General features: G+C 55.1%; 1 protein-coding gene across 2 annotated transcripts; it reads left to right on the top strand.

The window, feature by feature from the left end:
- The first annotated feature begins 12371 nt into the window (after nt 1-12371).
- Nucleotides 12372-16611, top strand: PCGF1 (polycomb group ring finger 1). Of its 2 annotated transcripts, none has more exons than XM_066632353.1 (9): nt 12372-12505; nt 12762-12867; nt 13133-13285; nt 13631-13702; nt 13833-13938; nt 15842-15878; nt 16119-16205; nt 16310-16390; nt 16474-16611. In XM_066632353.1, exons 1-9 carry the CDS (start codon nt 12410-12412, stop codon nt 16519-16521), a joined length of 786 nt encoding a protein of 261 aa, XP_066488450.1. In that variant the 5' UTR covers nt 12372-12409; the 3' UTR covers nt 16522-16611. The 2 variants fall into 2 exon arrangements, with proteins under 2 accessions (XP_066488450.1, XP_066488451.1); XM_066632354.1 differs by having other exon boundaries at nt 15845-15878.
- The last annotated feature ends 3237 nt before the right edge of the window (nt 16612-19848 follow it).

The following is a 19848-nucleotide window of genomic DNA, read 5'->3' on the forward strand; positions in this document are numbered from 1 at the left end:
CTGCTGGACCATAACAATTGCACAGAAGAGGGAGTTTCAGCAGCTGCAGCTTGTCATCTGACAATTCTCTCTTCTACACAATTGTTAAAGGTTTGGAAATGCCGGAATTGAAAGGTTGGCCACCCCAATCTTTCAAACCAGGCCTCCCAGGCAGACCAGAAAGATACACTAGTCCAGCAGTTCTCAAACTGTGGGTCCAGGACCCACCAATGGGTCGTGACTCAATTTTTGGAGGATCAGAAACTGACAGGGCAGATTTGGCTCTTATTAGGTTTTGTGAGCTGCCCGGAGTCCCCCCTCACAGAAGAAAAGGTGCTTACACGAATGTAGTTTAAATCAAACAGACACAATTCCAGTTCAGTCCTATTCAGCACTCCACCAGAGGCAGGGCCTAAGAGAGGAGGGTAAAGGGGGTAATTTGTACCCAGGCCCAGGGTCAGAAAGGAGGCCCAGGAGTCAAGGGTGGGGGCCCAGAAATTTCCTGGGATCTTCCATTTTCCTAGCTATTCAGACTTGTTGCCTGCACAGGATGCTGAGGACACCACTGCAAGTGTGCGGCAGCAGCTACTGGCGAGTCATATATACTGGGCCAAGGAATGGATCCATGACACTCCTGAACACAGTGTCAAGTCTGGGAGGAAACTGGACTGCTGCAATAGCCCTTGGGCTTGTGAATCTGCTTGCCGTGAAAGAGTGTATAGGAGCTCAGGGACACAGCTGCCAGACTACAGCTGCTGCAGAAGCAAGTTTTGGTATGCACAGGACACTTTCCATTCTAGTGTGAGTTCAGATATGATAGTGCTAATTTTCTACATGATTTTCTATACTTAAAAGATTTTAGAGAGACGAAGAGTGTGTTTGGTTTTCCATATTACTGTGTCTAGCTGCTGGTGCCCACATGGGGAGGGCTCCAAAGACTTTTCCAGCTGCCCCCCTTTTCAAATGATTTTTCCAGTTGTATATGTTGGAGTTGATGCAACTCTGCTGTCCAGCAGGGGTCAAGCTATGGCCCAGTGCCTCTACTCTTTTTTTTTACCTGCTCTCTGTGACCCTTGTGGGGTGTGGCCCTAACCCTTTATCCTTCCCTTCTCCTCTGAGCACTTCCTCTCTTGTCCTCTGACCACGAGCCTGTTAAGATGTGCAGGCCATCTTGAGCACAAGGCATGCAGGGCGAGGCAGCTCCAGGGCCTGGCTATCTAAGTGTTCGCTGAACCTCTGATCCTAATCAGACGCTGTAAATATACACTCAATGGAACTGTAAGTAAACAACTTCTTTTTGCAACTTTAACAAGCCATTGCCTCTGTCTTTTTTTATTGAATAGCAGTCAGCCGGGTGAGGGAGGTTCCCTGGGGTGATGCCCAAAGGGGGGTCCGCTGCTTACGCTACTCTGCTTCCCCCCAAAGAGGAAACTATTTTTAATTTCCTCCAACCGTATATACCCTCCCCCACCCTATTTTGCCCCTCCCTGCCTCCATTCTGCTCACCCAGCACCACCCTCCCCTCCCCTCCCCCGCCCTCCCCCCTCCCCCTCTGCAAAGGGACCCAAAAGAAACATTGTATCCCCTGATAAAATTCCTCTCAGAGACCCTGGCCAGAGGACAGTTGTGATACTTTGGTGGAAGTCATAAAGCAGCAGTTGCCCACATATGAACTCCCAGGAGGAGTACCAATGGGAAGCAGGTGAAGCATTCCTGCACCTGTCAGAGCATCCCAGAAGATCCAACATGGCAGGCGAGGCAGGATAGGGTACGGGGTAGCAATGGGGTGGGGTGGTGAGGTGGCAATGGGGTCGGGTGGTGAATCGGGTCTGGGATTCAAAGGGGCAGGTTTGGTGGCAGCAGCAGCCCACTGACTCCTAGCCCCCTTCCCAGACCAGATCCCATGGAGCAGATCCACACAGACTGGCAGCCCAATCCTGTCCACACCTTCCTGGGAGTAAGCCCCATTGACTCCAATGGGACTTACTTCTGAGTAGACATGCATAGGATTGGGCTGTACATCTCCAAGGCTATCAGCTCATCATATGTAGACAACCTGCTGGGAGCAGCAATGTGAGTTGGCCAGAGGCCTGTGTGATGTTCGCAAGCATGCAGAGCATCTTTGAGAGAGAGCAGGTGCACAGGCAGGTCTGGTTGCCAGGGGTGCTGGTCATGAAGAACTCTCCCAGGGGCAGTGTCAGCCAGCTCCCCCCTCCCATTCATCCAGCTTGGCTGGCAGAAGGTCTCCAAATCTTTCCATCCTGGGATGGAAAGAAGGTCTTTCCATCCCAGCACCAAGAGGCCAGGAAATGGACAATGGTTGTGCTTTGCCCCTTGTGGTGTGGGGCAGGGATGGGCAGAAAGGCCATGCCAAGCCGGACACGTCCCATGTGTATCATGCCCCAGCCAGATCCTGCTGAGAAGGCAGTGGCTCCATAGCCCTATGGCCAAGGAATCCCAGGCTCTCAGTGGCACACCATGCAACTACTGACCTAGAAGAAGAAGGGACAATGTGCCCATTCAGGGAGTGCCCGCATGTTTAGCCAACACCAATTATGCTGACCGCCCATCACATCCCATCACACTGATGGAAGCCGACATCTCACTGAGCCAGAACAGGCAGTCCCTGTGCCTTGGGGGCACCGGCTGCCCAGGATCCATGGCAGGGGCTGCTGGGCAGGCCAGCTCCACAGGGTCTCCCTTGAGAGTTGCACAAACATAAGTGGGATTCTGCTATGGGGCACATGGCTGGGTGTGGCACCCAAAGCAGGAGGGAGGCCTGCCAGGAGCAGAAATGCTGCTACAGAGAAGGGCAGAGCGCGCGCGCGCACACACACACACACACACACACACACACACACACACACACACACACACACACACACACACAAACAGAAGCACACCAGAAGAGACTTGTTGGATCATGGATCAGGCCTGCCCAGGGCCCCTCTAATTCAGCTCCCAGGATCTCACAGGGGCCCACCAGAGGCCTCCAGGAACATCCAAGAGGTGCAGAAGAGAGCAGCTAGAATGATTACTGGGCTGGAGCACCTTCCCTGAGGAAAGGTTACAAAGTCTGGGCCTCTTCAGCCTAGAAAAGTGGCACCTCAGGGGGGACATGATTGAGACATACAAAATTATGCAGGGGCTGGATAGAGCAGACAGAGAGACGTTCTTTTCCCTCTCACTCTCGTGTAACACCAGAACCAGGAGGCATTCACTAAAGTTGAGTGTTGGGAGAGTTAGGACTGAAAAAAGAAAATACCTATAGATTTACCTGGCCTGGATTTACCTGGTACATAAAATTTTTGCCAAGTAATCCAGCTCAAATTATCACTTCCCCTTATCTCTGGGTTAATCAGAGGGCAGAGCCTTTCAACTCTGAATAGTTGCAGCAGACAGGAACTGAGATCATTTGTTTCTATAGTAACTTTCCTGGGAAATTGCAACCAAAGTTAACCTTTTATTCTCCTTCCTTCCCTTTTGCAAAGGCTGCAGCCTGGTTCCGCTTTGCAAACATTTGCAAAGCAGGTCTGTTTTTTCAACACCAGGATGGGATCCTCCTTTTCATTTGAAACAAAGTCCCAGGTTACAATTCAGTGCACTGTTATTTAAGAATAACACCCATGGAAAGCAGAGGGTCTGCTTCTGAGTAAAAAGGGTTGCAAATATGAATTCTCTGCTGTGAATTGAATTGCACACTCCCAGTTATGTTTGATACTTTGTATGTTATATGTAGAGCTTCTCCTTTAACACACCAGACACCTTAAAGGTGGATTTGATTCATGGTTCTCCTGCAGTGGTTCCCAACCTTTTTCACTTGCATATCCCTTGGCAGCCTATTTCCATAAATTGTACCCTTCCTATTAGCAAAATGTTTGTAATTAATAATACAAGCCCTCATATCCTCTCTATGAAAGCCCAGACTTCATGTATTTATCACAGTGTTTTCTCTTTTTGTCTGTTTGAAGAACAGAAGACTCTGCCTTTGCACTGTTTTGCACCAGAAGTGTGCTGAGAAATTCTGGGTGATTGATCACTTTCCATATTATGTTTCAGCTTTTTTACTATGCTGGTTTTCAATCACTGGTTCATACATGAATTGATGACCAAAAACTAGCTATTGGTGGGGCTTTCCCTTTTTTGCCATTACTCCATTATTTTCCAAGTACCCCTAAAGGTCCTGTTAAGAGTCCCTGGGAATACATGAATACCAGGTTGGGAACCACTGTTTTACTGGTATGTTGTTTACAGTGCACTTACTCAGATAGTGTTTACAAAAAGGTGGTGAAGACCAGAATTTAAAAAGAATAAAAATGTATCTTATGATTTTTACTATGTTTTTAATAAATTAGAGACTACAGTTCTTAGGTAACAATTAGTGGTAGGTTTATTTTTCAGGACCTGGCCTCAGGTAAAATCAGTCAAAACTATAGTCAGACACCCCCCTAAGTTTAACCCCTGACTTATCCAAGGGTCGGTAACATGTATGGTAACATCCATACCGGGTAAGATGGTGGAATGCCTCATCAAAGATAGGATCTCAAAACACATAGACGAACAGGCCTTGCTGAGGGAGAGTCAGCATGGCTTCTGTAAGGGTAAGTCTTGCCTCACGAAACTTATAGAATTCTTTGAAAAGGTCAACAGGCATGTGGATGCGGGAGAACCCGTGGACATTATATATCTGGACTTTCAGAAGGCGTTTGAACACGGTCCCTCACCAAAGGCTACTGAAAAAACTCCACAGTCAGGGAATTAGAGGACAGGTCCTCTCATGGATTGAGAACTGGTTGGAGGCCAGGAAGCAGAGAGTGGGTGTCAATGGGCAATTTTCACAATGGAGAGAGGTGAAAAGCGGTGTGCCCCAAGGATCTGTCCTGGGACCGGTGCTTTTCAACCTCTTCATAAATGACCTGGAGACAGGGTTCAGCAGTAAAGTGGCTAAGTTTGCAGACGACACCAAACTTTTCGAGTGGTGAAGACCAGAAGTGATTGTGAGGAGCTCCAGAAGGATCTCTCCAGACTGGCAGAATGGGCAGCAAAATGGCAGATGCGCTTCAATGTCAGTAAGTGTAAAGTCATGCACATTGGGGCAAAAAATCAAAACTTCACATATAGGCTAATGGGTTCTGAGCTGTCTGTGACAGATCAGGAGAGAGATCTTGGGGTGGTGGTGGACAGGTAGATGAAAGTGTCGACCCAATGCGCGGCGGCAGTGAAGAAGGCCAATTCTATGCTTGGGATCATTAGGAAGGGTATTGAGAACAAAACAGCTAGTATTATAATGCCGTTGTACAAATCGATGGTAAGGCCACACCTGGAGTATTGTGTCCGGTTCTGGTCGCTGCATCTCAAAAAAGACATAGTGGAAATGGAAAAGGTGCAAAAGAGAGCGACTAAGATAATTACGGGGCTGGGGCACCTTCCTTATGAGGAAAGGCTATGGCGTTTGGGCCTCTTCAGCCTAGAAAAGAGACGCCTGAGGGGGGACATGATTGAGACATACAAAATTATGCAGGGGATGGACAGAGTGGATAGGGAGATGCTCTTTACACTCTCACATAATACCAGAACCAGGGGACATCCACTAAAATTGAGTGTTGGGCGGGTTAGGACAGACAAAAGAAAATATTTCTTTACTCAGCGCGTGGTCGGTCTGTGGAACTCCTTGCCACAGGATGTGGTGCTGGCGTCTAGCCTAGACACCTTTAAAAGGGGATTGGACAAGTTTCTGGAGGAAAAATCCATTATGGGGTACAAGCCATGATGTGTATGCGCAACCTCCTGATTTTAGAAATGGGTTATGTCAGAATGCCAGATGCAAGGGAGGGCACCAGGATGCAGGTCTCCTGTTATCTGGTGGGCTCCCTGGGGCATTTGGTGGGCCGCTGTGAGATACAGGAAGCTGGACTAGATGGACCTATGGCCTGATCCAGTGGGGCTGTTCTTATGTTCTTATGGTCATAGAAAAATCCATGATTGTTGGCTCAAAACCTGCCCTCGACTTATGGGCAAGTGCCTGCAGTACGTCTTTGCCCAGTGTGTGATTAATCTGTGGAACTCCTTGCCACAGGAAGTAGAGATGGCATCTTGCCTGGATGTCTTTAAGAGGGAATTGGACAAATTTCTGGAGGAAAAGTTCATCATGGGTTACAAATCATGGTAGGTATGTACCAGCTTCTGGTTTTAGAGGCAGGCTGCCTCTGATTGCCAGATTCAGGGGAGGGTCATCTGGACGCGGGCTGTGCCTGTTGTCTTGTGTGCATCCTGAAGCATTTGGTGGGCCACTGTGAGATACAGGAAGCCGGAGTAGATGGGCCTTTGGCCTGATCCAGCAGGGCTCTTCTTATGTTCTTATGTTCACTCAAGGCCACAAGAGACCTTCATCCTATTGCCACTCCCTTGCAGCTGGCAGGCAGAGAGAGGCTGCCTCTAAAACCCAGAGCTGCAGGTCATGACTTGTACTTGTGACAGACTCTGATGACATCACAACATCCTGTTGCAAGGTGTTCCACAGTTTGCCCACAGAACTGATGGTGGGCCCAGAACTTAGGGCCCAGTCCCAGCTGACTTTCCAGTACTGACACAGCTGTGCCAATGGCGCTTGAGCCACATCCTGCCTTGGGTACAGGGCAACCTGCCCCACATGGAGTCCGGCTTTTTGTCCCAGAACCTTAAGAACATAAGAACAGCCCCACTGGATCAGGCCATAGGCCCATCTAGTCCAGCTTCCTGTATCTCACAGCGGCCCACCAAATGCCCCAGGGAGCATACCAGATAACAAGAGACCTGCAAGGCCTCCTGGGAATTGTAGTTTAAGAACATAAGAACAGCCCCACTGGATCAGGCCATAGGCCCATCTAGTCCAGCTTCCTGTATCTCACAGCGGCCCACCAAATGCCCCAGGGAGCACACCAGATAACAAGAGATCTCATCCTGGTGCCCTCCCTTGCATCTGGCCTTCTGTCATAGTCCATTTCTACAATCAGGAGGTTGCGCATACACATCATGGCTTGTACCCCGTAATGGATTTTTCCTCCAGAAACTTGTTCAATCCCTTTTTAAAGGCATCCAGGCCAGATGCCGTCACCACAACCTGTGGCAAGGAGTTTCACAGACCAACCACACGCTGTGTAAAGAAATATTTTCTCTTGTCTGTTCTAATTCTCTCAACACTCCATTTTAGCGGATGTCCCCTGGTTCTGGTGTCATGTGAGAGTGTAAAGAGCATCTCCCTATCCACTCTGTCCATCCCCTGCATAATTTTGTATGTCTCAATCATGTCCCCCCTCAGGCGTCTCTTTTCTAGGCTGAAGAGGCCCAAACGCCATAGCCTTTCCTCATAAGGAAGGTGCCCCAGCCCAGTAATCATCTTAGTCGCTCTCTTTTGCACCTTTTCCATTTCCACTATGTCTTTTTTGAGATGCAGCGACCAGAACTGGACCAGGCGTGGCCTTACCATCTATTTGTACAACGACATTACAATATTAGCTGTGTTGTTCTCAATACCTTTTCTAACGATCCCAAGCATAGAATTGGCCTTCTTTACTGCTGCCACACATTGGGTCGACACTTTCATCGACCTGTCCACAACCACCCCAAGATCTCTCTCCTGATCTGTCACAGCTCAGAACCCATCAGCCTATATGTGAAGTTTTGATTTTTTGCCCCAAAGTGCATGACTTTACACTTACTGACATTGAAGTGCATCTGCCATTTTGCTGCCCATTCTGCCAGTCTGGAGAGATCCTTCTGGAGCTCCTCACAATCACTTCTGGTCTTCACCACTCGGAAAAGTTACGTTGCCACCTCACTGCTCACCCCTGTCTCCAGGTCATTTATGAAGGGGTTGAAAAGCACCGGTCCCAGGACAGATCCTTGGGGCACACCACTTTTCACCTCTCTTCATTGTGAAAATTGCCCACTGACACCCACTCTCTGCTTCCTGGCCTCCAACCAGTTCTCAGTCCACGAGAGGGCCTGTCCTCTAATTCCCTGACTGTGGAGTTTTTTCAGTAGCCTTTGGGAAAGTTAAACCTTCCCGCTAAGTGACTGATCTGCCAGTCTGCCACATGGGCCTCCAAGCTCATCCCAAGGGGAGTGCCCGCCCCAGCCACTAGGGTGAAGGAAGGCGGCGTCGCCTGGGACCACTAGGGCCCTGAAGACCCCATCTTGGCCCACAGGGGAGGCCTCCCCAGGGAGCGCCTCCTCCCCCCACTGGGCATCCCAGGAGCAGCGCCGTGACTGCTTTTCATGCCGATTGCCTTTGAGGAGCTCGCCGGCTCTCTGCGCGTCCGCGTTTCGCCCGCAGCCCGGCCTGGCAGAAAGCAAGCGCGGGCTGCTGCTCCCCCTTTGCTGCAGTGCCCCCCCCCAGCTGCCCTGCGGTCGCCCCGACGGGCCTCTCTTTCTTGCGCCCGCGGGAGGCGGGCAGGGAGCCGCGCAGCAGGCGCTGCATCAAGAAAGGGCCGCGGCCCTACTCCCGTGTCCGCCCCGGGGAGCGCCTGCCTCCTCCGCCCCGAAGAGCCTGCCCTGCTCAGGAGCTCCAGCCGCTCCACGCAATGCCTCCAAGGTGCGGAGCCGTCCCGACTCGAGGGAGCATCGGGCCGGGGAATGTGGCGCTCCGCGCCTGCCCCCTGGTGCCGGGAATCGGCACTGCGGCAGTGTCCGCCTCCGCCCGCCCCCTCGAGCTGGAGGGCAGTGGCCGCCTGCCGGGGCCTCCGCGCAGGATGCCAGGGAGAGATCCGGCGCTGCAGGGTGAGAGAGGAGTTTAACGGTAGCTTCCCGGCCGGCAGGCGACTCATCCGGGATGGCACCCAGGGAAAAGGGGGTCTTTCCCATGAAAGCTCTTGGAGGGCGGGGTCCTTCGGCTGTCTGGCGCGCATGGATGCAGGAAGGCCCCTCGCGATCAGGCCTGCGGGCCGCTCAGCACACCTGGAGGCCAGGACTGGAGGAAGGAGGCACACAGCGCAGCAGGTGGTGGATGCTGCCCGGAAGGATCAGGCTGAGGAGCCTGCCAGGCAGATGGGGGCAGCCGAGATGTAAACCTCGTTAGATGTAAACCTGGTTAGAGATGTAAACGTTACTGAGCCATTGGGGAACAGTAATCATGCTGCGATCCGTTTTGACGTGCACGTTGGGGGAAGAATACCAGGCAAATCTCTAACAAAAACCCTTGACTTCCGACGGGCGGACTTCCCTCAAATGAGGAGGCTGGTTAGAAGGAGGTTGAAAGGGAGGGTAAAAAGAGTCCAGTCTCTCCAGAGTGCATGGAGGCTGCTTAAAACAACAGTAATAGAGGCCCAGCAGAGGTGTATACCGCAAAGAAAGAAGGGTTCCACTAAATCCAGGAGAGTGCCCGCATGGCTAACCAGCCAAGTTAGAGAGGCTGTGAAGGGCAAGGAAGCTTCCTTCCGTAAATGGAAGTCTTGCCCTAATGAAGAGAATAAAAAGGAACATAAACTGTGGCAAAAGAAATGTAAGAAGGTGATAGGGGAGGCCAAGCGAGACTATGAGGAACGCATGGCCAGCAACATTAAGGGGAATAATAAAAGCTTCTTCAAATATGTTAGAAGCAGGAAACCCGCCAGAGAAGCAGTTGGCCCTCTGGATGGTGAGGGAGGGAAAGGGGAGATAAAAGGAGACTTAGAGATGGCAGAGAAATTAAATGAGTTCTTTGCATCTGTCTTCACGGCTGAAGACCTCGGGCAGATACCGCTGCCCGAACGGCCCCTCCTAACCGAGGAGTTAAGTCAGATAGAGGTTAAAAGAGAAGATGTTTCAGACCTCATTGATAAATTAAAGATCAATAAGTCACCGGGCCCTGATGGCATCCACCCAAGGGTTATTAAGGAATTGAAGAATGAAGTTGCAGATCTCTTGACTAAGGTATGCAACTTGTCCCTCAAAACGGCCACGGTACCAGAAGATTGGAGGATAGCAAATGTCATGCCTATTTTTAAAAAGGGAAAGAGGGGGGACCCGGGAAACTATAGACCGGTCAGCCTAACATCCATACCGGGTAAGATGGTGGAATGCCTCATCAAAGATAGGATCTCAAAACACATAGACGAACAGGCCTTGCTGAGGGAGAGTCAGCATGGCTTCTGTAAGGGTAAGTCTTGCCTCACAAACCTTATAGAATTCTTTGAAAAGGTCAACAGGCATGTGGATGCGGGAGAACCCGTGGACATTATATATCTGGACTTTCAGAAGGCGTTTGAACACGGTCCCTCACCAAAGGCTACTGAAAAAACTCCACAGTCAGGGAATTAGAGGACAGGTCCTCTCGTGGATTGAGAACTGGTTGGAGGCCAGGAAGCAGAGAGTGGGTGTCAATGGGCAATTTTCACAATGGAGAGAGGTGAAAAGCGGTGTGCCCCAAGGATCTGTCCTGGGACCGGTGCTTTTCAACCTCTTCATAAATGACCTGGAGACAGGGTTGAGCAGTGAAGTGGCTAAGTTTGCAGACGACACCAAACTTTTCCGAGTGGTAAAGACCAGAAGTGATTGTGAGGAACTCCAGAAGGATCTCTCCAGACTGGCAGAATGGGCAGCAAAATGGCAGATGCGCTTCAATGTCAGTAAGTGTAAAGTCATGCACATTGGGGCAAAAAATCAAAACTTTAGATATAGGCTGATGGGTTCTGAGCTGTCTGTGACAGATCAGGAGAAAGATCTTGGGGTGGTGGTGGACAGGTCGATGAAGGTGTCGACCCAATGTGCGGCGGCAGTGAAGAAGGCCAATTCTATGCTTGGGATCATTAGGAAGGGTATTGAGAACAAAACGGTTAGTATTATAATGCCGTTGTACAAATCGATGGTAAGGCCACACCTGGAGTATTGTGTCCAGTTCTGGTCGCCGCATCTCAAAAAAGACATAGTGGAAATGGAAAAGGTGCAAAAGAGAGCGACTAAAATGATTACGGGGCTGGGGCACCTTCCTTATGAGGAAAGGCTACGGCTTTGGGCCTCTTCAGCCTAGAAAAGAGACGCTTGAGGGGGGACATGATTGAGACATACAAAATTATGCAGGGGATGGACAGAGTGGATAGGGAGATGCTCTTTACACTCTCACATAATACCAGAACCAGGGGACATCCACTAAAATTGAGTGTTGGGCGGGTTAGGACAGACAAAAGAAAATATTTCTTTACTCAGCGCGTGGTCGGTCTGTGGAACTCCTTGCCACAGGATGTGTTGCTGGCGTCTAGCCTAGACGCCTTTAAAAGGGGATTGGACAAGTTTCTGGAGGAAAAATCCATTATGGGGTACAAGCCATGATGTGTAAGCGCAACCTCCTGATTTTAGGAATGGGTTAAGTGAGAATGCCAGATGTAGGGGAGAGCACCAGGATGAGGTCTGTTGTTATCTGGTGTGCTCCCTGGGGCATTTGGTGGGCCGCTGTGAGATACAGGAAGCTGGACTAGATGGGCCTATGGCCTGATCCAGTGGGGCTGTTCTTATGTTCTTATGAGATGCGGGAACAGGCGGCAGTGATTCAGGGTGCCAAGCAAGGCCAGGCTGCCCAAGGGAGGCCAGCACCGCCGCTGCCACAGCTGTCTGTGGCACCCGTCAACGAACCGCCCAGCGGGGACGCCATCCACCTGCAGTGTGCACACGGCAGTGGCGCCGGACGGTGACGATGTCCCTCGCCTCTCCCCTCCCCCTGAATCTCAAGCGCAGGCTCATTGTGGCACGGGGGTGGCAGCGCCTGCTGCAGGCACTTTGGCCACCATTGGCACTTCCCACCGGTGAGGGCCCTGGCCAGCAGCCCTCCCTGAAGCACTCAGCTGACGCGCAGGGGCCTTGTCAGTGAACCCGACTGCGCAGCTGACACTGCTGCGCCTGCATTCACTGCTCAGGCGGCCCGCGCTGCAGGTGTCTGCCGGATGCCTGTCCAGCCACTTTAATAGCCGCTCCCACTGCCTGGGCAAGAGCCGGCGTCGCCCTGATCGCGCTGCTGACGTCACTCTCCTTTCTCTTATTGGAAGAGGCTTCAGCCGCCTTCCTCCTCCTCCTCCTCCTCCTGGCCCCCGGCACGTGTGTGCCGTCACAGAGGGCTCCGTTGCGGGGTTCCAGATGCGGGGCGGAGGGCCGACCCGTCCAGGCGGAGGCGTGACCGTAGCCCGACGACGCGGCGGGCGGGGCTCCGGCCACGCCCATCGGTCCCCGCGGTCGACGCGCTTCCCCAAAGGCCGCTCCCTGGATCCTGCCCTGGATCCTCCCCTCCGCACTCGCAGAGCCCACAAGCACTCTACTCGCCGGCAGACCCAAACCGCGCTCGCGGCCGGGAGGACTGCAACTCCCAGCCCGCACCGCGCCCGCAGCACGTGACCCGCCCGGCCTCTGGGGCACGCTGGGAACTGTAGTTGCTACGGCGACAGGCCCCGCCCTGCGGCCACCCGGAAGCGGGTGAGGTGGCTCCAAGATGGCGACGCCTCCTCAGGGGGGCCCGATGGCGATCGCGATGCGGCTCCGGAACCAGCTGCAGGCCGTCTACAAGATGGACCCGCTGCGCAACGAGGTGAGGCGGCGACGGGGCCGCAGAGGCCGGGGCGCCCAGGAGCGGGAGGGTGGCGGCGGGCGCATGCGCGGGCGGGCTGCGCCGAGGCGGCTCCGGCGCGCACGCGCAGTGGGGAGGCGCGCGGTTCTGCTGGCCCGCGTGCTGCCTTCCGCCCCGCGATGGACACGCGCGGGGGGCGCCGGCAGCAGGGCCGCACCGGCGCCGCCCGGCCCCCCCGCGCAGGCACCGAGGCTGCCGCCTGCTTCCCCGCCCGCAGGAGGAGGTGAAGGTAAAGATGAAGGAGCTGAACGAGCACATCGTCTGCTTCCTCTGCGCCGGCTACTTCGTGGACGCCACCACCATCACCGAGTGCCTGCACACCTGTGAGTGCCCGTCTGCAGCAGGCCGAGGCGGGGTGCCGGGCGGGGGCTGCGCAGGGCCTCCAGCGGTAGCGGAGTGCTGCTCCCCCCACGCCTCTCTTTGGGCGCCAGGCAGATAGTGCTGGGGCTGCAGAGAAGAGGTGGGCGTTGGCAGCCCTCTTGATGGGAGCCACGGAGACTGACCTCTGAGTGCCAGTCCGGTTGACGTGGCTCCTGCTGGGGGGAGCAAGAGACAAGAGCTGAGGCTTTGGGGTCTTCCTGCCTGCAGTCTGCAAGAGCTGCATCGTGAAGTACCTGCAGACCAGCAAGTACTGCCCCATGTGCAGCACCAAGATCCACGAGACGCAGCCGCTCCTCAACCTCAAACTCGACCGTGTCATGCAAGACATCGTCTACAAGCTGGTGCCTGGCCTGCAAGAGAGTGAGTGTGGGGGGGGGGGAATGGGGTGCGTGGAGGGCTGGGCTGGGCTGTACCCAAGCCTCATTTCTGACAGACAGAACCAAAGGGAAGTTGGGAGCACTTAGTTCAGAGGCTTTGGTCCGCAACCAGGTGTTCTTTAGAAGCTTGCAAACGATCCTCACTCCTCTGAGTATGGGGGGGGGAAGGTGGAGGCTGCTCCAAATGCAGGGTCCCTCTTCAGGCTACTGATAGAACTGCTCCGTACGGAGGCACAGGTGCTGGGTTGCTGCATGGCTGGCTGCCCCCCCCACCTGCCAGTGCTGATGGTTTCTCTTCTCTCTGTTCCTCCTTCCCAACCCCCTGCAGGTGAGGAGAGGCGGATCCGGGAGTTCTACCAGTCCCGAGGCCTGGAGCGCATCAGCCAACCCAGCAACGAGGGTGAGGCTTCCTCATCCTCCTTTCTTGTTCCTGCCCCTGCTTTCTGGCTGGGTTGCAGGCAGAAGCACCAGCTTGGTGAGACGGAGGGCAGGAGCGTCTCTCCCTGACCGTTCTCTGCCTTGTCCCCCAGACCCTGCCTCCGACCGCGTAGGGCTGCCGTGCACCACCTTTGACCACTCCCGTGCTCACTTCTACCGCTTTGACGAACACGTCTTGCTGTGCCTGGAGAAGCAGAGGTCAGTATGAGGCTTGGCGGGGGGAGGGCCCCAGGCAGGAACCATCTCTGTCATTCTGCTTGCCTCTCTTTCTTGAGGTGGGGGTTTTTCTGGGCTTGGTTCTGCTGGAAGAGCATTGTGAGCAGGCCAGTTGTCCACCTGAAGGTGTGCATGGCCAATGGGCAGTTTCTCCAGGCCGGCTATGTTGGCAAGCAGCAGGGTTGGGGGGGGGGGATCTGGAGGCATGTGCAGGCCTTGGCAAGGAGGGCAGACAGAGGGGCTTAGCGTGTGGTTGGTCTGTGGAACTCCTTGCCACAGGATGTGGTGATGGCGTCTAGCCTGGATGCCTTTAAAAGGGGATTGGACAAGTTTCTGGAGGAAAAATCCATTACGGGTTATAAGCCATGATGCGTATGTGCAACCTCCCAATTTTAGAAATGGGCTATGTCAGATGCAAGGGAGGGCACCAGGATGAGGTCTCTTGTTCTGGTGTGCTCCCTGGGGCATTTGGTGGGCCGCTGTGAGATACAGGAAGCTGGACTAGATGGGCCTATGGCCTGAGCCAGTGGGGCTGTTCTTATGTTCTTAACTACAATTCCCAGGAAGCCTTGCAGGTCTTGTTATCTGGTGTGCTCCCTGGGGCATTTGGTGGGCCCCTGTTAGATACAGGAAGCTGGACTAGATGGGTCTATGGCCTGATCCAGTGGGACTGTTCTTATGTTCTTAGGGGGAAATTACTCGCAGTGCTGGTCGCCTGTTTCATGGCTTACTGGTTGGCGCGGGAGGGTTGGTCTGTTTGTTCCTCTGAGGCCCCTGTGAGAGCAGCTGGCACAAAGCTGTCCAGTGAGCTTGGAGGCCCACTGGAGATTTGCATCCATTCCACCAGTCCAGCGACTTTCAGCCTTTCTCATCTCATGGCATAGCGACACTAACATTGTCAGGGCGTGCCATCCAGTGGACGAGGCACACCGCACTGCTGGGAGGGGGCTTGCCCCCCCATGGCCCTACTAATAAATGACTCACCTCAAACTCCTGCATCACACCAGGTGGTCCGCTCTGTTGATCATGGCTGCTGTAGTCACTATGCTACGCTGACTGAGGAAAACTGGAGGGGGTCAGGTGAGGGTTGGAGGCTGACAATCAAGGAAGCAGCTTTGAGAGAGTGGTGTTGGAGAGCCTCCATCCCTGGGGCTCAACAAGACACCCTGATCCTCTCGTAGCGTGCCAGTGCTTTCCCCTGTGGGAGTGATTGCGGGTGTGGTCTGAGGTTCAGTAGACCTCTAGAGAAGTCCACCTGATTTGCTGATATACCGCCTCCTGATTTGCCCCCTGCCCACTGTCGGTTCCTCCAAGTGGGGTGTTTCCTCTTTTACCTGCAGCAGAGCTGTCTGCTGTTCCCCAGTGTGGCACTGGGGGGCACTGTGCCACCACTGGTGCTTTCTAGGGACTGAGCCCCTAGAAGGCATTGTGGACGACTCCCCTTCTCTGAGCCTTGCGGGGAACCAATACATTCCTAGACAGCAGTTACTGCTGCTGAAAACTGGGCGCCTCAGGTGACGCAGCTCAGCATCTATCAGTGCCTGGCCAGGTGACCACCAGGGAGCCACAGGGCCCTGTTCAGAGTTCTAGGAATGAGAAAAATAAAGCCACCAGGGAGTGGAACCGTATCTCTAGCAGGCAGGGTGAGAGTGCAGAGGAAGGGTTGGTCCTCTCGGAGAGGGAGGCTCACTGTAGCAGAGCTGCATTGGGGAAGGTGAAATGTGGCCTGTGCTGCTCTTTAGAAGGGGGAGGCTTCTTTGTGGAGTCCAGTGGCATCATCACCCCTCCCTGGGGGGCCATTCCCAGTTTTCCTGTGGGCTCCCTCTTATCATGGAGGGGGGGCGGTTCAGCCTCATCTTATCTCTCTTTCTTTATCTGACTACAGCAGCTCTGGAAAAGAAAAAAGCAAGCATGTCCTACAGGTGAGCTGAGCTGAACTGACGGGGTCAGGGGCAGTTGTGGGGATGGTTGTGTGCAGGTGTGGCTGACCCTCCTGCCCCGCTGTGTGCTTTCCAGTCCTCTCCCTTAACGTAGCACCCACCCTGCTGGTCCTCTGCCAGGGTCTGCCCCCCTCACAGCACGGCCTCTGAGCAGGTGGGCAGACTTGCAAGAGGGGTGTTGGGGCCTCCTGTGCTCACCACCCGCCATGCTCCTTTCTCCAGCACAAGTACGTCCGCTGTTCAGTCCGGGCCCAGGTGCGCCACCTCCGCCGTGTCCTGTGTTGCCGACTGGAGCTGGGCCTGCAGCACGTGAGTGAGGATTCTCTCTGCCCAGCTGAGCTGGGGTGGGGGGGAGCAGCTTGGGGGCCCTCCAGCACTGACGGGGCTGTGGGTCCTTTCGCCCCTTTCTCCAGGTGCAGATCCTGTTTGACAATGAGGTCCTCCCTGATCACCTGACCCTGAAGCAGCTGTGGCTTTCACGCTGGTTCGGCAAGGTCAGTGGAGGGCAGCTCTGGGCTGGGTGGTATCTGTGTTGCCCTCCTCCGAGTTGCTCATACACCCTCTTTCTTGCTTCCAGCCAGCCCCACTGCTGCTGCATTACAGCGTGAAGGAGAAGAGGAGGTAGGGGTAGCTGCTGGGCCAGACCTTGGTGGCAGCCCCACCCCCCACCCCTGCCCTTAATTTAAGCCTCCTTTTGCTTCAAGACGAGTTTATTTTTGGAATAAAATAACTGAAAATTGCAGTTGTTTCTTGCTGTTTGAACTGTACTTCTCCAGAACTATCAGCAGGTGGCAGGACTGCTCCCTTTTCAGACTAGGCTTTGGGGTTAATTTGGGTGGAGATCCCTGCTGGGAGGAAGCCTGCAAAACCCCCCCCCCCCCATTCCTGTGCAGTGATTTAATGTTCCACCAGCTCAGAAGTGATTAGGAAGTGGCAGTTGCCAGGCAGATTAATCTCCATCAGACCCCCCTTCCCATTTTGGTGTCAGAATTCCAGTGAGGAGTGATGAGTCTCAGCTTCCCTCCTCCTACCTTCTTACCATCAGTAATGGGCAATGATGTAGTCATGAGTCCTCAAGGGCAGATTGAGGGGGGGTCCCCTGGCCTACAGCCAGTTAGAAGCCATTGTTGCAACCAATGGGGCAGCTGTCAGATCCACAGGCAGGGATTGTGCCTGGAGTCCCCTGGACTCAAGGCTTTGCTGCTGGGGCGGGGGCTTCAGGGGCCTAGGTGTAGCAGCTGGATGGTGCTGTGGCCCAGCTGAGCACCCAAAGGACAGCGGAGCCAGCCCTCTATGTCCCTGGGCTTTGCAGGGCCCTCGCATTCACCTGCAGCATCCAGCAGGGGCCTCCCCTCCCACTCAAGGTGGGGGGGGGGGTTTGAGAGTCTATCAGGCATGTCTGGGCTGCAGCAGGGCCACCATTGCATGTTCACAGTGTGGTGCCACGGGGGGGGGGCACTGAACTGTTGTCAGCTGTTAGTTGTCTTAGTTGGCAATCTTCAGTCTCAAAAGACTGGCATCGCGCTCTGAATGGTGGTTCTGGAACAGCGTCTAGTGTGGCTGAAAAGGCCGATTCAGGAGTGACAATCCCTTCCACACTGGGAGCAAGTGCAGTCTGTCCCTGGTCTGTCTCCCTGGCTATGGGCCTTCCTTCTTTGCCTCAGACTGTTGGCAAAGTGTCTCTTCAAACTGGGAAAGGCCATGCTGCACAGCCTGCCTCCGAGCGGGCCGCTCAGAGGCCAGGGTTTCCCACTGGTTGAGGTCCACTCCTAAGGCCTTCAGATCCCTCTTGCAGATGTCCTTGTATCGCAGCTGTGGTCTACCTGTAGGGCGCTTTCCTTGCACGAGTTCTCCATAGAGGAGATCCTTTGGGATCCGGCCATCATCCATTCTCACGACATGGCCGAGCCAACGCAGGTGTCTCAGCAGTGTATACACGCTGGGGATTCCAGCTTGTTCCAGGACTGTGTTGTGTGGAACTTTGTCCTGCCAGGGTCTGCCATCCTCACTGCACCTCCCCTCACACTGTGGCCACTGAGCAGGTGGGCAGGCTTGCGAGGAGGGTGCTGGGGACTCCTCCCAGCCTTTCTCACATTGGGACCCCTTGCCTGCAGTGGTCCAAATTGTAGATGCTCCCCCCCCTTGACATTTCTAATAAATTCCCAAGGGGGCTGCTGCTACAACTTGCTCTGTTCCTGAGCCTCTTCCAGAACTGAGAAGAACAAAGTGGGCTTTGCTAGCTGGTCCACAAACCCTTGGGGCTGCTGGAGGGAAGCCAGCTCTGCCAGGCCTGCAGAGACAGCAGGAGCATTTTGGGGTCAGAGCCAGCCCCAGGGGCCTCACCATGGCCCTTTGCTTGGGGGGAAGGGGTATCCATGCTTCTGAGGGGAGAGTTGGCCTGGCTGCTGGGCCAAATGTGCAATGCTGCCCTCTGGTCCTGCTCCCTGGGGCTGCAGCAGGGCTGCAAAAGGTTGGTTTTGTGGCCTTATTGGATGTGGGTCACATCCGTCCGTCCCCCATTTGGATGGAGGCAACTGCCATACGAGTTCGTTCTCACCTGCTAGCCAGCATGGGGGCAGTGTGGTGGGGGTGCTCTTGTGGAGGAAGCACTTGGCATTGCTGCCTGGAGTGCGCTGGGGTTTGAATGAGTCAGGGCAGAGCCAGGTCCTTGCTGGCTCTCCCAGGAGCCCCTTGGAAGCTTAGTGGGAGGGAGAACACTCCAGCCCAAGGGGCGGTGGGTGCCTGTTCTCCTGGCTCTGCAGTGAGAGGGAGCTGTGGTCCTGCAGGACTTGCAACAGGGTGTCTGCACTCCTGCCTGGAAAGCTGCACTGTGGCTGGCAACCTTCTAGGCACGTGGCCCGAGGCTGGCTGCTGGAGGGCAGGCCCAGTTCTGCTCTGTGCTGCCCTGTGCCTTTGCTTACATCTGGAACACTTTTCCAGCACATGTTTCCCATCTCCTGGACTGTCCTTGCTCCTTTGTTTCATTTCGCTGCCTTCTGCCTGCCCCAGGTTGCTGGGCTGCCACCTGGGAGGGGAGCCCTCTGTGCTCTACCACAGGAGCAGGCTGGCCATGGCTGAGGAGTGCCCCTCCTGTCTTTCCTTGGTCTGGTAGAGGCTTCAATCCCAGGACCAGAGTACCCTGGGAACTGCCATCAATGCCCCACACTGAAGCCAGGGTGGGACTGAGCCTGAGCTGGCTGCGCCCTGCGTGGTCCTCACTCTTTGCTTTCCCCCAGGTGGGGGCAGTGGCTGAGGATGTTCCTTCTGCTCCTACCACTCCTCTGCCCTGCCCTGCCCTGCGCTTAACCCGGGGAGACGGAAGGGCTTCCTGGCCCTGGAGTGCCTGACTCCGCTGCGGGGGGGGGGGAGGTTTCTCTGCTGTCCTGCCTCAGGGAGGCCTTGCCCCCCTTTGCAAGGGGCTCTCCTGCCCCAGCCGGTGCCCCTCTCCATCCCAGCCCCCAGGCTCGTGATTTACAGGGCACTGGCTGGTACTTAACTGTCCCCGTGGCCTGCACTTAACCCCTGAGCAGGCAGGGCTGCTGCCCGCCGCGGTGGGGGGATCTGGTTTCCGAGCCGGCCCTTCCCGCCAGGCCCAGCTGCTGGCCATTTCTCACCCGTCAGCAGCAGCAGGGAGGTGGGCCCGAAAAACAGGCGCTGCTGTGGGGCGAGATGCGGGCGGGGGCTGTGCCCGCGGGAGTTCGGGGTCTCGGCCCACTGGGGGTGCTGCGCAGGCCGCAGTCTGTCCGCAGCGCCCCGCAGCAGAGCACGGCCCGGCGCCCCCCCCCCGGCTTTGCCGGCTCCCCGCCCTAGCGGAAGGGCACGAGCTGAGCGGGCAGGGTGCAGAGCGAAGGGGCTCGCGCTTCCCGGAGCCGGCCCTCTCGGGCATGGCAGCCGCCCCCCCTTCATGCTGCGGATCCGCTAATGGCTGGAGGCTCCAAGCTGCAGGGGCGGG

Source organism: Tiliqua scincoides, chromosome 6 (assembly GCF_035046505.1).
Source record: "Tiliqua scincoides isolate rTilSci1 chromosome 6, rTilSci1.hap2, whole genome shotgun sequence".
In the NCBI taxonomy this organism is placed as follows: domain Eukaryota; kingdom Metazoa; phylum Chordata; class Lepidosauria; order Squamata; family Scincidae; genus Tiliqua; species Tiliqua scincoides.

Bases quoted from the DNA above. Each gene is read 5' to 3' on its own strand.
- PCGF1 (XM_066632353.1), top strand. From the start codon at position 12,410: ATGGCGACGCCTCCTCAGGGGGGCCCGATGGCGATCGCGATGCGGCTC. The intron at 12,506-12,761 runs GTGAGGCGGCGA...CCCCGCCCGCAG, and splicing joins TGGACCCGCTGCGCAACGAG to GAGGAGGTGAAGGTAAAGAT. The intron at 16,391-16,473 runs GTCAGTGGAGGG...TCTTGCTTCCAG, and splicing joins TTTCACGCTGGTTCGGCAAG to CCAGCCCCACTGCTGCTGCA.